Consider the following 14,073-nt stretch of genomic DNA (forward strand, 5'->3'; position numbering starts at 1 on the left):
TTGGGCCAGGATCCTTCATCAGGACTGAAAAGGAAGAGGGAAGAAACCAGAATAAGGTGTTGGGGGGGGGGTGGGGGAAGGAGGGTGAGAGGAGGAAGGATTACAAGTTGGCAGGTGATAGGTGAGACCAGGTGAGGGGGAAGGTGGGTTGAGGAGATGGTGTGAGAAGCTGGAAAGTGAGCAGTGGAAGAAGTAAAGCAGTAAAAAAGGAATCTGGTAGAAGACAGTGGAGCACGGAAGAGCACTCTAGTGAGTTGATGGGCAGGTGAGGAGAAGAGAAGGGGTGAGAGGGGAACCGTAATGGGGAATGGAAAAAGAGAGAAGGGTCGCACTTGTCCCACTTGCAGGGATAAGAGTCAGGAGAGAGAAGTGAACAAGGGAGTTACATAGGTCCCTACGGAAAGCCGAGAGTGGGGGGGGGGGAGAAGGGTAATGAAAAGTGCTCTTAGTGATAGGATCCCATTGTACATGGTGGAAATTACAGCGAATAATGAGCTGGATACAGAGCCTCACGGAATAGGAGCAAAGGACAAGGGGAGCCCGATCCCTGCTACGGCAGCAGGAGGAAAGCATGAGAGCAGACGTGTGGGAAACGGAGGAGATGTGGGTGAGGGTAGCTTTGATGGTGGTGGGTGTGAAACCCTGTTCTTTGAAAAAGAAGAAAAATCACAGATGTTCTAGAATGGAAAACCTCATCCTGAGAACAAATAACAGATCCATAAGAGACGTATTTCATAAATGTACAGTATTTTGTTGCAATTTTTACATTATTGATTGATGCTTCAAAATAAATACAGCTAAGTGAAACCAATTCTCATTGCCTTTTTATCTCATTATTCTACAGCAATCAGTTGCCAGCTGGAACATCACAATGTCTGTGGAATGATCATAGACTCTTTGCACCCTTCTTTTCTGGCATTAAATGATTACTTGTAGGTGTTTCCCAAAACTCTTAACTTGTTTTACATACAGTATGCAAAACTAAAAAAAAGGTGAAATTATATTTCACTAAAGAAGGAGCCAGTGGACCTGATAGATCAGCTAGTAACACCAGTGATAATGCGGAATTGGCTTCTGTCATTGCGTCAAGTAAAGAAATTCAATTGTCATTCCATCTGTCTTCAACCACAAGCAAATGTTACATATTCCAACACCTGCAAATCACGTGAGCTTTACAATTGGCATGTAAAACTGATAGGAGTGGACCACCATTAAAGAATTTGTCAAGATTAAATAAAAACTCAGCCACAAATATATTAAAAAATCTGACCAACAGTTAGGAAGTACATAAAGAGAAAAACCACAAGGGAAATAAACAAACTGATCTCAGCCCAGAAAAAGGAGTTGCCTCTTCATTTCATGCTTGCATTTTTAAAGTGCTCATGAAGTAACATAACAAGCCTCAAAAGGAGACACAAGACTGCAGAAACTCAGCAGGTCAGGCAGCATCCATGGAGAAAAATGAACAGTCAACCTTTCTGGCCAAAGCTCGTCTTCAAGACTGGAAAGGAAAAGAGCAGAAAGCAGAATACAAGGATAGAGGCAGGTGATAGGTGAATCCAGCTGAGTGGGATTTAGGCAGGAGGGTGGAAAAAGGGAATTATATGTGAAGCTGAGAAGTGATAGGTGGAAGAGGCAAAGGGCTGAATAAAAAGGAACCTTATCAGAGAGGACAGTGGACCATGGAGGAAAAGGGAGGAGGAAGGAGGAAGGTGTGGGTGATGGGCATGTCATGAGGGAGGGGCAGGGAAAGGAGAAGGGGGTAACAGAGCCACAGAAATAAAGGAAACAAAAGGAGGAGGAGAAACTGCCATCAGGTTGGAGATGATCAAAATGGATATTGCTACTCCAATCCGCAGCTTGCTCAACGAGCAGTAGTGGCTGTGAACAGACATGTCAGTTTCAGTGCCTGATGCGAGGCACATCTTCCATTCCTCTCCCCTCTCTATTTATTGCAATCAGTGTTCCCAGTGCAGCCTCCTCTACATTGGTGAGAACCAAAGCAAATTGAGCCATTGCTTTGTCAAGTACCTTTGCTTTGTCTGTCATAACCGCTAGGATCTCCTGGTGGCCAGCCATCTTAATTCCACTTCCCATTCCTATGTCTGATCCAATCAATCTATGTCTGTCCACGGCTGCTTCTACTAGCAAGTTGAGGCCAGACATAGATTGGAGGAGCAACATTTCATAATTCATCTTGGTAGTCTCCAAACTGAGAGGTGCTCCCTCCTTTTTGCTTACTCTTATCCCTGTTGCTGATTTACCCCTTCTTTTTCTCCTCTCCTGCCTTCACAATATGCCATCACCTTCATCTTTCCCCCTCGGGTTCCCTACCCCCTTTCTCCCATGGTCCACTGTCCTCTCCCATCACATATTTTCCTCTTTTTCCATCTATCATCTTCCAGCTTCTCACATCATTCCCCTTTTCTTTGCCGCTCCCCCAACCTCCTGTCTTTCCCCTTCACCAGGACTCACTTAATACCTGCCAAATCTTGCTCCTCACCCTCTGCCTTCCCTTTTATTCTGGCTTCTGCCCCTTCCATACCAGCCCTGATGAAGGGTCTCAGCCCAAAACATCAACTGTTCATTTCCCGCCAAAGATGATGCCAAATTTCAAAATGCAACTTTTGAAGTCTTTCCTAGTTAAAAAATATATATGCCTGATGCTTTCAATGATATATGGTATATACATTATGAACATTCACATTCTCCAAGCATTTAAACTTAATATATAATTCAATCCACTTTCATTTTCTTTCCAAGAAAGGAAATCTACTAATCAACATCTTTCACTTAGCCAGTGAACTCCACAGCCTTCTCAATCACAGCCATGTCTTTCCATTGGTAAAGGATACATTCTTGCAGAAAACTAATACTTAAAACTAATAAAACTAATAAAATAATCACTTACTGGAAGGAGTAGTTGTGTCTTGAACCAATTAACTTGTTCTCAAACACTGACGCAACCATCTCTATTGTTCACAGTACAGTAGTGATATCTTAAATATCACATTACCATGCTTCATACTGACATCTAATCCAACAATATTACGTTATAATTATCAATTAAAGTAACAAATACATTTCAAATTGGGCTTTGGCAATTATATCTGCTCACTCAGTAATTGCAATCAAATACTCTTCACTGATTACCTTGGGGTTCAACTTCCTTGCTCTTGGTATAATCTGCTAAGAAAGTGTTATAATTTTGAAGTTAGCACAGATAATAGTCTGTAATTTACCTTGATATTATCATTATTAATTCCAGAATGAGAAATGGGCTGAAAACGACTATCTTCTGTGCTGATCACCGAAGTCAGCTTCTCCACAATGGTATAAACTTCTTCCTCAGTCTTGGAAACTTTTCGACGTCGCAAATCCACCTGTTAAAGGAATCGATTAGACAATTCTAATTCCCTCCCAAGCAAGAGGCCACATAGTGTACTGAAATATACCATCAGACATGTTGGGGATACCAGTCAAGCACGATTCTGTGAGTCATCAGAATTGTATCTTCCATTTCTGTGTTTAAACACATCAACCAATCATACCTGCTTAGCTGTTTCTACAGGTACTTGTTAATACAAGTGAAATTTTAAAATATTCAGAGAACTTTACTCACAACCAAGGGATAGCAGAGGAATTGACACAGTAAAACTCAGATCATCTGGCACCCTATGGACTTTGTGGTACAAGAATGGAAGATTTGCCAGGCTACAAGATATTGCTTCCATTAATGTACTGACATAATTTAATTCATTTAAAAACATTTTACAAGTTAAGCTTTTTGGTGAACAAGGTGGGTTTTCAGGGAGAAAACAAAACACTGGAGAACTAACCGGGTCAGGTCATAGAGCTCTCAGTTGATGAGCATCTGGGGGACAGTGACCACCGCTCCCTGGCCTTTAACATCATCATGGAAAAGGATAGAATCAGAGAGGACAGGAAAATTTTTAATTGGGGAAGGCAAATTATGAGACTATAAGGCTAGAACTTGAGGGTGTGAATTGGGATGATGTTTTTGCAGGGAAATGTACTATGGACATGTGGTCGATGTTTAGAGATCTCTTACAGGAAGTTAGGGAGAAATTTGTCCCAGTGAGGAAGATAAAAAATGGTAGGGTGAAGGAACCATGGGTGACAAATGAGGTGGAAAATCTAGTCAGGTGGAAGAAGGCAGCACACATGAGGTTTAGGAAGCAAAGATCAGATGGGTCTATTGAGGAATATAGGGTAGCAAGAAAGAAGCTTAAGAAGGGGCTGAGAAGAGCAAGAAGGGGGCATGAGAAGGCCTTGGCGAGTAGAGTAAAGGAAGACCCCAAGGCATTCTTCAATTATGTGAAGAACAAAAGGATGACAGGAGTGAAGATAGGACCGATTAGAGATAAAGATGGGAAGATGTGCCTGGAGGCTGTAGAACTGAACGAGGTCCTCAGTGAATACTTCTCTTCAGTATTCATCAATGAGAGGGAACTTGATGATGGTGAGGACAATATGAGTGAGGTTGATGTTCTGGAGCACGTTGATATTAAGGGAGAGGAGGTGTTGGAGTTGTTAAAATACATTAGGACGTAAAAATCCCAGGGGCCTGACGGAATATTCCCCAGGCTGCTCCACGAGGCAAGGGAAGAGATTGCTAAGCCTCTGGCTAGGATCTTCATGTCCTTGTTGTCCACAGGAATGGTACCAGAGGATTGGAGGGAGGCCAATGTTGTCCCCTTTTTCAAAAAAGGTAGTAAGGATAGTCCGGGTAATTATAGACCAGCGAGCCTTACATCTGTGGTGGGAAAGCTGTTGGAAAAGATTCTTAGAGATAGGATCTATAGGCATTTAGAGAATCATGGTGTGATCAGGAACAGTCATCATGGCTTTGTGAAGGGCAGATCATGTCTAACAAGCCTGATAGAGTTCTTTGAGGAGGCGAGCAGTCACATAGATGAGGGTAGTGCAGCGGATGTGATTTACATGGATTTTAGTAAGGCATTTGACAAGGTTCCACACGGTAGGCTTATTCAGAAAGTCAGAAGGCATGGGATCCAGGGAAGTTTGAACAGGTGGATTCAGGATTGGCTTGCCTGCAGAAGGCAGAGGGTCGTGGTGGAGAGAGTACATTTGGATTGGAGGGTTGTGACTAGTGGTGTCCCACAAGGATCTGTTCTGAGACCTCTACTTTTCGTGATTTTTATTAACGACCTGGATGTGGGGGTAGAAGGGTTTGTTGGCAAGTTTGCAGATGACACAAAGGTTGGTGGTGTTGTGGATAGTGTAGAGGATTGTCAAAGATTGCAGAGAGACATTAATAAGATGCAGAAGTGGGCTGAGAAATGGCAGATGGAGTTCAACCCGGAGAAGTGTGAGGTGGTACACTTTGGAAGGACAAACTCCAAGGCAGAGTACAAAGTAAATGGCAGGATACTTGTAAGTGTGGAGGAGCAGTGGGACCTGGGGGTACATGTCCACAGATCCCTGAAAGTTGCCTCACAGGTAGATAGGGTAGTTAAGAAAGCTTATGGAGTGTTAGCTTTCGTAAGTCGAGGGATAGAGTTTAAGAGTCGCGGGATGCTGCCTGGATTAGAGAGTATGCATTATGATCAGAGATTAAGGGAGCTAGGGCTTTACTCTCTGGAGAGAAGGAGGATGAGAGGAGACATGATAGATGTATACAAGATATTAAGAGGAATAAATAGAGTAGACAGCCAGCGCCTCTTCCCCAGGGCACCACTGTTCAGTACAAGAGGACATGGCTTTAAGGTAAGGGGTGGGAAGTTCAAGGGGGATATCAGAGGAAGGTTTTTTACTCAGAGAGTGGCTAGTGTGTGGAATGCACTGCCTGAGTCAGTGGTGGAGGCAGGTACACTTGCAAAATTTAAGGGACTACTAGACAGGTATATGGAGGAATTTAAGGTGGGGGTTATATGGGAGGCAGGGTTTAAGGGTCAGCACAACATTGTGGGCCGAAGAGCCTGTACTGTGCTGTACTGCTCTATGTTCTATGTTCTGAGCAGGCCTGGTAGTATCTGTGGAGGGAAATGGACAATAGCTTTCATTCCAGATATGGGGCCTTCTGAGAGAACACTGTCACACTTTTAAAAGTGAAATGATGAAAAATATAAAGCACACTTTCCTGTACAAATGGTGGTTTATAAGAAATATGCAAGCTATGTAAAAATCAAAGTCAAACATACTCACCATTTTGTATGTTTCTGCCTGCATGACTGCCTTGCATTGGACAGAACAATGATCTGCCGTCTCAGAGGGGTTTAAGTGAGTAAAGTTTATACTATTAATAAGTTACTACTGACTGTTTCATTCAACACACTCACTTGAAGTTAAAAGGCCTGTGTCAAAAGTCACAGGTTGTTTATGCATCAACACTGAATGAGGTACTGCAAGTCCAATCAGCGACACCTTGATTGACAATAAATTTCACAAAAGAAACTTTTCATTGTTTATTTTAAATAAAGCTTACATCATAAACATGGAAAATGTGTTTGCAAGGTATTCTTCCTACACAGCAAGGGGCCTCACGCGGGACTTCTAAGTTCTAAAGATGTCAGGCAAGTGAAAAAGAAATCTAAGAAGAATTAGTTTTGAGTCAATTTTTGCTTCAATGAATTGTAAAAGAGATTTTCTTTAACAAGATATACAACTTTGTTTGGACATATTCAGCAGTGTAAAATGAGGTGTACAAAATGCACTCTATTCTACAGCATGTGGCAGTCTCCACAGTTTAAATTAGGGCTATTCAGCACTATATATTCAGACAATGAAAAGTAAAATAGCTTTAGAGGGCGCTCCTTTAGCAAGACAACCAATTAATCGACAACACACATCAAAGTTGCTGGTGAACGCAGCAGGCCAGGCAGCATCTATAGGAAGAGGCGCAGTCGACGTTTCAAGCCGAGACCCTTCGTCAGGACTAACTGAAGGAAGAGTGAGTAAGGGATTTGAAAGCTGGAGGGGGAGGGGGAGATGCAAAATGATAGGAGAAGACAGGAGGGGGAGGGATAGAGCCGAGAGCTGGACAGGTGATAGGCAAAAGGGGATACGAGAGGATCATGGGACAGGAGGTCCGGGAAGAAAGACGGGGGGGGGGTGACCCAGAGAATGGGCAAGAGGTATATTCAGAGGGACAGAGGGAGAAAAAGGAGAGTGAGAGAAAGAATGTGTGCATAAAAATGAGTAACAGATGGGGTACGAGGGGGAGGTGGGGCCTAGCGGAAGTTAGGGAAGTCAATGTTCATGCCATCAGGTTGGAGGCTACCCAGATGGAATATAAGGTGTTGTTCCTCCAACCTGAGTGTGGCTTCATCTTTACAGTAGAGGAGGCCGTGGATAGACATGTCAGAATGGGAATGGGATGTGGAATTAAAATGTGTGGCCACTGGGAGATCCTGCTTTCTCTGGCGGACAGAGCGTAGATGTTCAGCAAAGCGGTCTCCCAGTCTGCGTCGGGTCTCACCAATATATAAAAGGCCACATCGGGAGCACCGGACGCAGTATATCACCCCAGTCGACTCACAGGTGAAGTGATGCCTCACCTGGAAGGACTGTTTGGGGCCCTGAATGGTGGTAAGGGAGGAAGTGTAAGGGCATGTGTAGCACTTGTTCCGCTTACACGGATAAGTGCCAGGAGGGAGATCAGTGGGGAGGGATGGGGGGGACGAATGGACAAGGGAGTTGTGTAGGGAGCGATCCCTGCGGAATGCAGAGAGAGGGGGGGAGGGGAAGATGTGCTTAGTGGTGGGATCCCGTTGGAGGTGGCGGAAGTTACGGAGAATAATATGTTGGACCCGGAGGCTGGTGGGGTGGTAGGTGAGGACCAGGGGAACCCTATTCCTAGTGGGGTGGTGGGAGGATGGATCAATTAATCAACAGTCTACTGCAACACACACAAAATGCTAGTGGAACTCAGCAGGCCGGGCAGCATCTATGGAAAAAAGTACAGTTGATGTTTCGGGCCAAGACCCGTCAGCAGGACTGGTCAAGTTTCCTGGAAGCAAGCAGTTAATGTTAACCATCACTATAGCCCTTCAATGTGCTATTCTTGCAGCAGGGTCCATCTTTCCGTTTTATGTATATAACTTCATAAAACAAGGTGGTTCACAAAGGTGGCTATTCAACTGCAGAAGCTTAAGGAGACAATTGTGCAGGGTGGGTCCAATGCACAAAGCTCTCCTGTCAGAGAACATTATTCAGGATTATTGTACCCCCTCAACATTCCCATAACCCTGAAAAACAACTGAAGGATCATTTATTTTGTTAGCCACATTTTGAAAAATCAGGAGAGATTGCATGTTATTTATGGCAACACACATAAAAGTTGTTGGTGAACGCAGCAGGCCAGGCAGCATCTCTAGGAAGGGGTACAGTCGACATTTCGGGCCGAAACCCTTCGTCAGGACTTACTGAAAGAAGAGCTAGTCTCCAAACTAAAGGTGTAGCCATGGGTACCCGTATGGGTCCCAGCTATGCCTGCCTTTTTGTTGGCTTTGTGGAACAATCTATGTTCCAAACCTATTCTGGTATCTGTCCCCCACTTTTCCTTCACTACATCGACGACTGCATTGGCGCTGCTTCCTGCACGCATGCTGAGCTTGTTGAATTCATTAACTTTGCCTCCAACTTTCACCCTGCCCTCAAGTTTACCTGGTCCATTTCCGACACCTCCCTCCCATTTCTAGATCTTTCTGTCTCTATCTCTGGAGACAGCTTATCTACTGATGTCTTACTATAAGCCTACTGACTCTCACAGCTATCTGGACTATTCCTTTTCTCACCCTGTCTCTTGCAAAAATGCCATCCCCTTCTCGCAATTCCTCCGTCTCCGCCGCATCTGCTCTCAGGATGAGGCTTTTCATTCCAGGACGAAGGAGATGTCCTCCTTTTTTTTAAAGAAAAGGGCTTCCCTTCCTCCACCATCAACTCTGCTCTTAAACGCATCTCCTCCATTTCACGTACATCTGCTCTCACTCCATCCTCCCACAACCCTACTAGGAATAGGGTTCCCCTGGTCCTCACCTACCACCTCACCAGCCTCCGGGTCCAACATACAATTCTCCATAACTTCCGCCACCTCCAACAGGATCCCAGCACTAAGCACATCTTTCCCTCCACCCCGCCGCTTTCCACAGGGATCGTTCCCTACGCGACTCCCTTGTCCATTCGTTCCCCCCCCCCATCTCTCCCCACCGATCTCCCTCCCGGCACTTATCCTTGTAAGCGGAACAAGTGCTAAACATGCCCTTACACTTCCTCCCTCACTACCATTCAGGGCCCCAGACAGTCCTTCCAGGTGAGGCGACACTTCACCTGTGAGTCAGCTGGGATGATATACTGCGTCCGGTGCTCTCGACGCGGCCTTCTATATATTGGCGAGACCCAGCACAGACCGGGAGACTGTTTTGCTGAACATCTACGCTGTCCACCAGAGAAAGCAGGATCTCCCAGTGGCCGCACATTTTAATTCCATATCCCATTCCCATTCTGACATGTCTATCCACGGCCTCCTCTACTGTCAAGATGAAGCCACACTCAGGTTGGAGGAACAACACCTTATATTCCATCTGAGTAGCCTCCAACCTGATGGCATGAACATTGACTTCTCTAACTTCCGCTAATGCCCCACCTCCCCCTCGTACCCCATCCGTTATGTATTAACACACACACACAATTTTTTTTCTCTCTCTCCTTTTTCTCCCTCTGACTATACCCCTTGCCCATCCTCCGGGCTTCACCCCTCCCCCTTTCCTTCTCCTTGGGCCTCCTGTCCCACGATCCTCTCATATCCCTTTTGCCAATCACCTGTCCAGCTCTTGGTTCCATCCTTCCCCCTCCTGTCTTCTCCTATCATTTCGGATCTCCCCCTCCCACTTTCAAATCTCTTACTAACTCTTCCTTCAGTTAGTCCTGACGAAGGGTCTCGGCCTGGAACGTCGACTGCACCTCTTCCTAGAGATGCTGCCTGGCCTGCTACGTTCACCAGCTTGTGTTGCTTGAAATTCCAGCATCTGCAGATTTCCTCGTGTTTGCGATGTTATTTATGGAATGGATTCCTTCCCATCAGCTCCATTCCCAAAAGTGAATTTGAAGAATATCAACATATGCCTACGTTCTGTAGCCCAGCTTCATACCTTCACCTTTACTCCATATTCATTCAATTAAGCCTTGACCACATCTCATCTATTTCCTACCTTCTTTCATCTGGGCTAGAACAAGGATAGAGTTCCCCTGACTTCACCAGCCACTGCATTCAATTATCATTCTCCACAATTTCCACTACTTTCACAGAGAGTCTACCACCGGACAGCTTGTCCCTTCTCCCCCCTTCCCTTTCAGCATTTCACAGGGACAGGGTTCTTTATATGATCTCGTTGCTCCACTCCCCTGTTCCTACTACCCCAATCTACCATCCATCCCCCTTCCCTTTTTATACCACTTTTCCTTACAAGTGCAGGCAATGTCCTTTCACCCCTTCCCTTTCCACCATCCAGAGACTCAAACAGTATTTCCAGGTTGACAATGATCCACTTGCACTTCTTTCAGCCGTGTGTACCTACTCAGTGTTCACAATATGTTCTCATCTGCACTGAGGAAACCAATGCAGAGTGGGTGAATGCTTTGCAGAGCACCTGTGCTTACTTCCCGATGGTGACTCTGAGTCTGCCACTTTAACCCCTCACCCACTCCCACTCTAACCTATCCTGCACGGTCACAGTCAAACCCAATGCAAACTTCAGGAACAGAAGCTAAGTTTCCATCTGGGCCTTCTGGACTCAATTTTGAACTCTATAACTTCAGATCCTTGTTGCCTTGGTCTGTATCAGTCACATATCAGTAATATTAGCTCAATTTCTCTTTTGCCCCTTCCATTTTTCCCTCTCTGGGAGTGAAGGACATGCCTGGCTTGACCTGCTGCTTCCTTGTCCTCCTGGTCTGTAGTTTGTAACTCTTACATTCTTTGGTCTATTTTCTCATCCTTTAAGCTCTCCCATTCATTCATTGATCAGATAACCATGTTTGCAACTTATCCCCATGGTTATCCCGGCTTTACCCAATCAAAATCTCTACAACAGGTAGGGTAAACTGCGCAACACATCACCGGCTCTTGCCGAACCATCATCAAGGAGATATATACAGAAGGGCGCCAGAAAAGGGGCAGGAACATAAGGAGGATCACACCCACCCTGCTCATGGACTGTCTGTCTCACTCCCATCAAGGAGGCGGCTACATAGCGTCCATACCAGGATCACCAGACTCAAAAACAGTTACTTTCCCCAGGCAGTAAGGCTGATCAACACCTCCACCCACTAACACACCTCTCTATAATCCTCACCACCACTACTTTAGTCACCTTATTTACAAGCACTCCTGTGCCTAGCATCACGTTATAGATGTGCATTCAATCTATGTATATAAGTTATCTTAAGTATTAATATTTATTGTGTTATTTATCTTATTGCATTTTTTTTTGCGCTGCATCAGATCCAGAGTAATAATTATTTCATTCTCCTTGGCATTCCAACTGGATGCATCACTGTCTGTTACGGGTTGGGGCTACTGCACAGGATCAAAGTAAGCTGCAGAGAGTTGGCAGCTCCATCATAAGCACTAGCTAGTTCCAGAGCACAGTGTGGTTAAGTGCCTTGCTCAAGGACACAATACGCTGCCTCGGCTGGGGCTCGAACTCACGACCTTCAGTGACCTTAGCCACGTGGCCAAGTGGTTAAGGCGTTCGTCTAGTTATCTCAAGGTCGCTAGTTCAGGCCTCAGCTGTGGCAGCGTGTTTGTGCCCTTGAGCAAGGCACTTAATCACACATTGCTCTAGTGTCTGTGCAAAGAGTGGCACCCCACACAGACTTCAAATCTGCACCTTGTAAGGCATGAAAATGCCTGACACAGGCCCCTCATGGTCTGAGTCGACGTTCCCTCCCCACGTGCCCACACATTTGATACATCCTTTAAATTTGAGCAAATCTGGCAACCTTTTATTCAATATTTTCATTTAATTTGATTTATTACTCTTCCAATCATTTCTTTTCAAAGTTTTAGATTTGATCAGAAAGTCGTATCCTCAGAATGGACTGCCCAGTCCCCCTTTTTCCCCCATGTAGTGGGTTTTTTATCTCCTCATTTTAAAAATTTAAAGTTTTTTCTCTCTCTCTACGAATTGATAAGAGAATTAGTTGTCTTTCTTTTTTATTATATATTACATATTTGCTTAATACTATGTATGATTTTGATAATGTCTATTTCACTTTCTGTTTGTATTGTTATTGATATATATATTTGAGATAATTCTCTTGTTTGTATATATGCTCTTTCTGAATCAATAAAAAGATTAATAAAGAAAGAAAGAAAGAAAGAGAATTTACAGCATTCTTCAGTTTTGTTTCAGATATTCATTAATACTTTTGGTCAGTTATATCTAGCACAGGTATAAACTTAAAAATTAACTTATCATAAATTGTGATTGCTAGAAAGGTATCCTGAATCTTCACTACTGAACAGCACAGCTCAATCGTATGCTCTACCAGTGGAAATAACTTCTTTCCATCCATTGCCTCAGCTTCTCCTAATTCCCTTCAATCTAACTTTTCAAATTCCAAGGAATACTTTCATGGAAGGTGTAATCTCTCGTAACAGTTTCACTCAATGGTTTGGGGTATTTTCCTGGTAATCTTATGGACTTCTCTCCAAATCCAAAACATCTTTCATAAGGCTTGGTGCCTACAACTGTTTGCAATGATATTGTATGGTAATGTAATTGGTGAAAACGTATATAATTCACAACCACCGATATTGAGTTGAGGCTCACTCTAAGAGGCTGGTTTGATGTGATAACATAATTATGTGAAGTTCGGTTACCGCGCTTTGTGTTCAGGTTTTGGAGTACAATAAATGAAAAGTCGTTTTATTTGCGAAAACCTACAGATGTACCCTGTACGTTCTATAGATGCAGCCCCGCTGCAATATTTTGTAAGAGGGGTGCAGTAAAACAAACAGTTAAACTGCAGAAGCTTCTATAAAGTATTTGGAGACACCAGTCTAAATCCTACTACAGCAGCTGTGAAATTTAAATTGGATTAAGCAAACACATTCTGGAATAAAAGTCTAACATGGCGACCACTAAACAATTGATTGTGGTAAAAGAGATCCCACATTCACTAATATTCTGCAGGGGAGGAAATTTGACATCCTTGCCCAGTCTAATGTTCACATGACTATGGAACACGTCAAGCCGCTCAATCTAAGATTATTTTGGGGTGGATGTAAAATACCGGCCTAATGAGTGACACCATAATTCTGTAAGAAGAAAAATTCCAGATATTAAGGACCAGATGTCACTTTGTTGAGGTTATTTTCTTAACCAATCTTTGACACGGACATCAATCACTCCAACCATTGGTTCTTTCTGGACTTACATTTCCAGTTTATCACCATTTAGAAAGTACTCTGTTTTGCATTTGTCTGGTACAAAATAGATGACTTCAGATTTGTCTGCATTAAATTCCATTTGCTATAATTTTGCTCAATAGTTTATTAATTGCAATTTAAAACTTAAAATGGTATCAAAACAATACAGCCTGAGCCATTACCATATCTGGCGGAGAAAGACTCTACCCAATTTATTTACAAGTAGTTGGGGCTTCTATTGAGGATTTTTGCAATCTGCCATTACATCCTGATGTCTCTCAGTCAACCAATGACTTGCCTAGCATAAGCATTAACCTGAAACAAAACTGTTTTTCTCTCCACAGGTGCTAACTGATCTGTATTATCATTTCAGATTTCCAGAATCTATTGATTTTGGCTTAATAAACAAATTTTAGCAACAGTATCTTTTAAAGAGCCACATCAGATACTCTCTGGAAGTTCATACAAGTACATTGCATGGATATCAGACTATCATTTTAGCCACCTATTCAAAACACCTCAATAGGGTTAGTCCGACATGAGTTGCTCATCTACAAAGTACACCACAGCACTTACCAAAGCATCACCCAAAACCGTGAGTGGGTGTCATGCTAACCAGAAGCATGTGAATGTCACTACCTGCAAGCAACCTTTCA

General features: G+C 43.7%; 1 protein-coding gene across 2 annotated transcripts in view; it reads right to left on the minus strand.

The window, feature by feature from the left end:
• The window catches only part of mab21l3 (mab-21-like 3), a 50,225-nt gene that overhangs the window by 34,400 nt on the left and 1,752 nt on the right, over positions 1 to 14,073 (minus strand). Inside the window, exons 1-2 of one of the 2 annotated variants that reach the window (XM_063050737.1) lie at positions 6,190 to 6,268; positions 3,243 to 3,383 (exon numbers count right to left, since the gene is read on the minus strand). In XM_063050737.1, coding sequence (XP_062906807.1) covers positions 3,243 to 3,383; positions 6,190 to 6,213 — 165 coding nt within the window. In that variant the 5' untranslated portion in view covers positions 6,214 to 6,268. Of the gene's footprint in view, positions 1 to 3,242; positions 3,384 to 6,189; positions 6,269 to 14,073 lie in introns of those variants that run through there. The other variant, XM_063050739.1, reaches the window with a different exon arrangement.

This window comes from Mobula hypostoma, chromosome 6, assembly GCF_963921235.1.
Source record: "Mobula hypostoma chromosome 6, sMobHyp1.1, whole genome shotgun sequence".
Classification (NCBI taxonomy): domain Eukaryota; kingdom Metazoa; phylum Chordata; class Chondrichthyes; order Myliobatiformes; family Myliobatidae; genus Mobula; species Mobula hypostoma.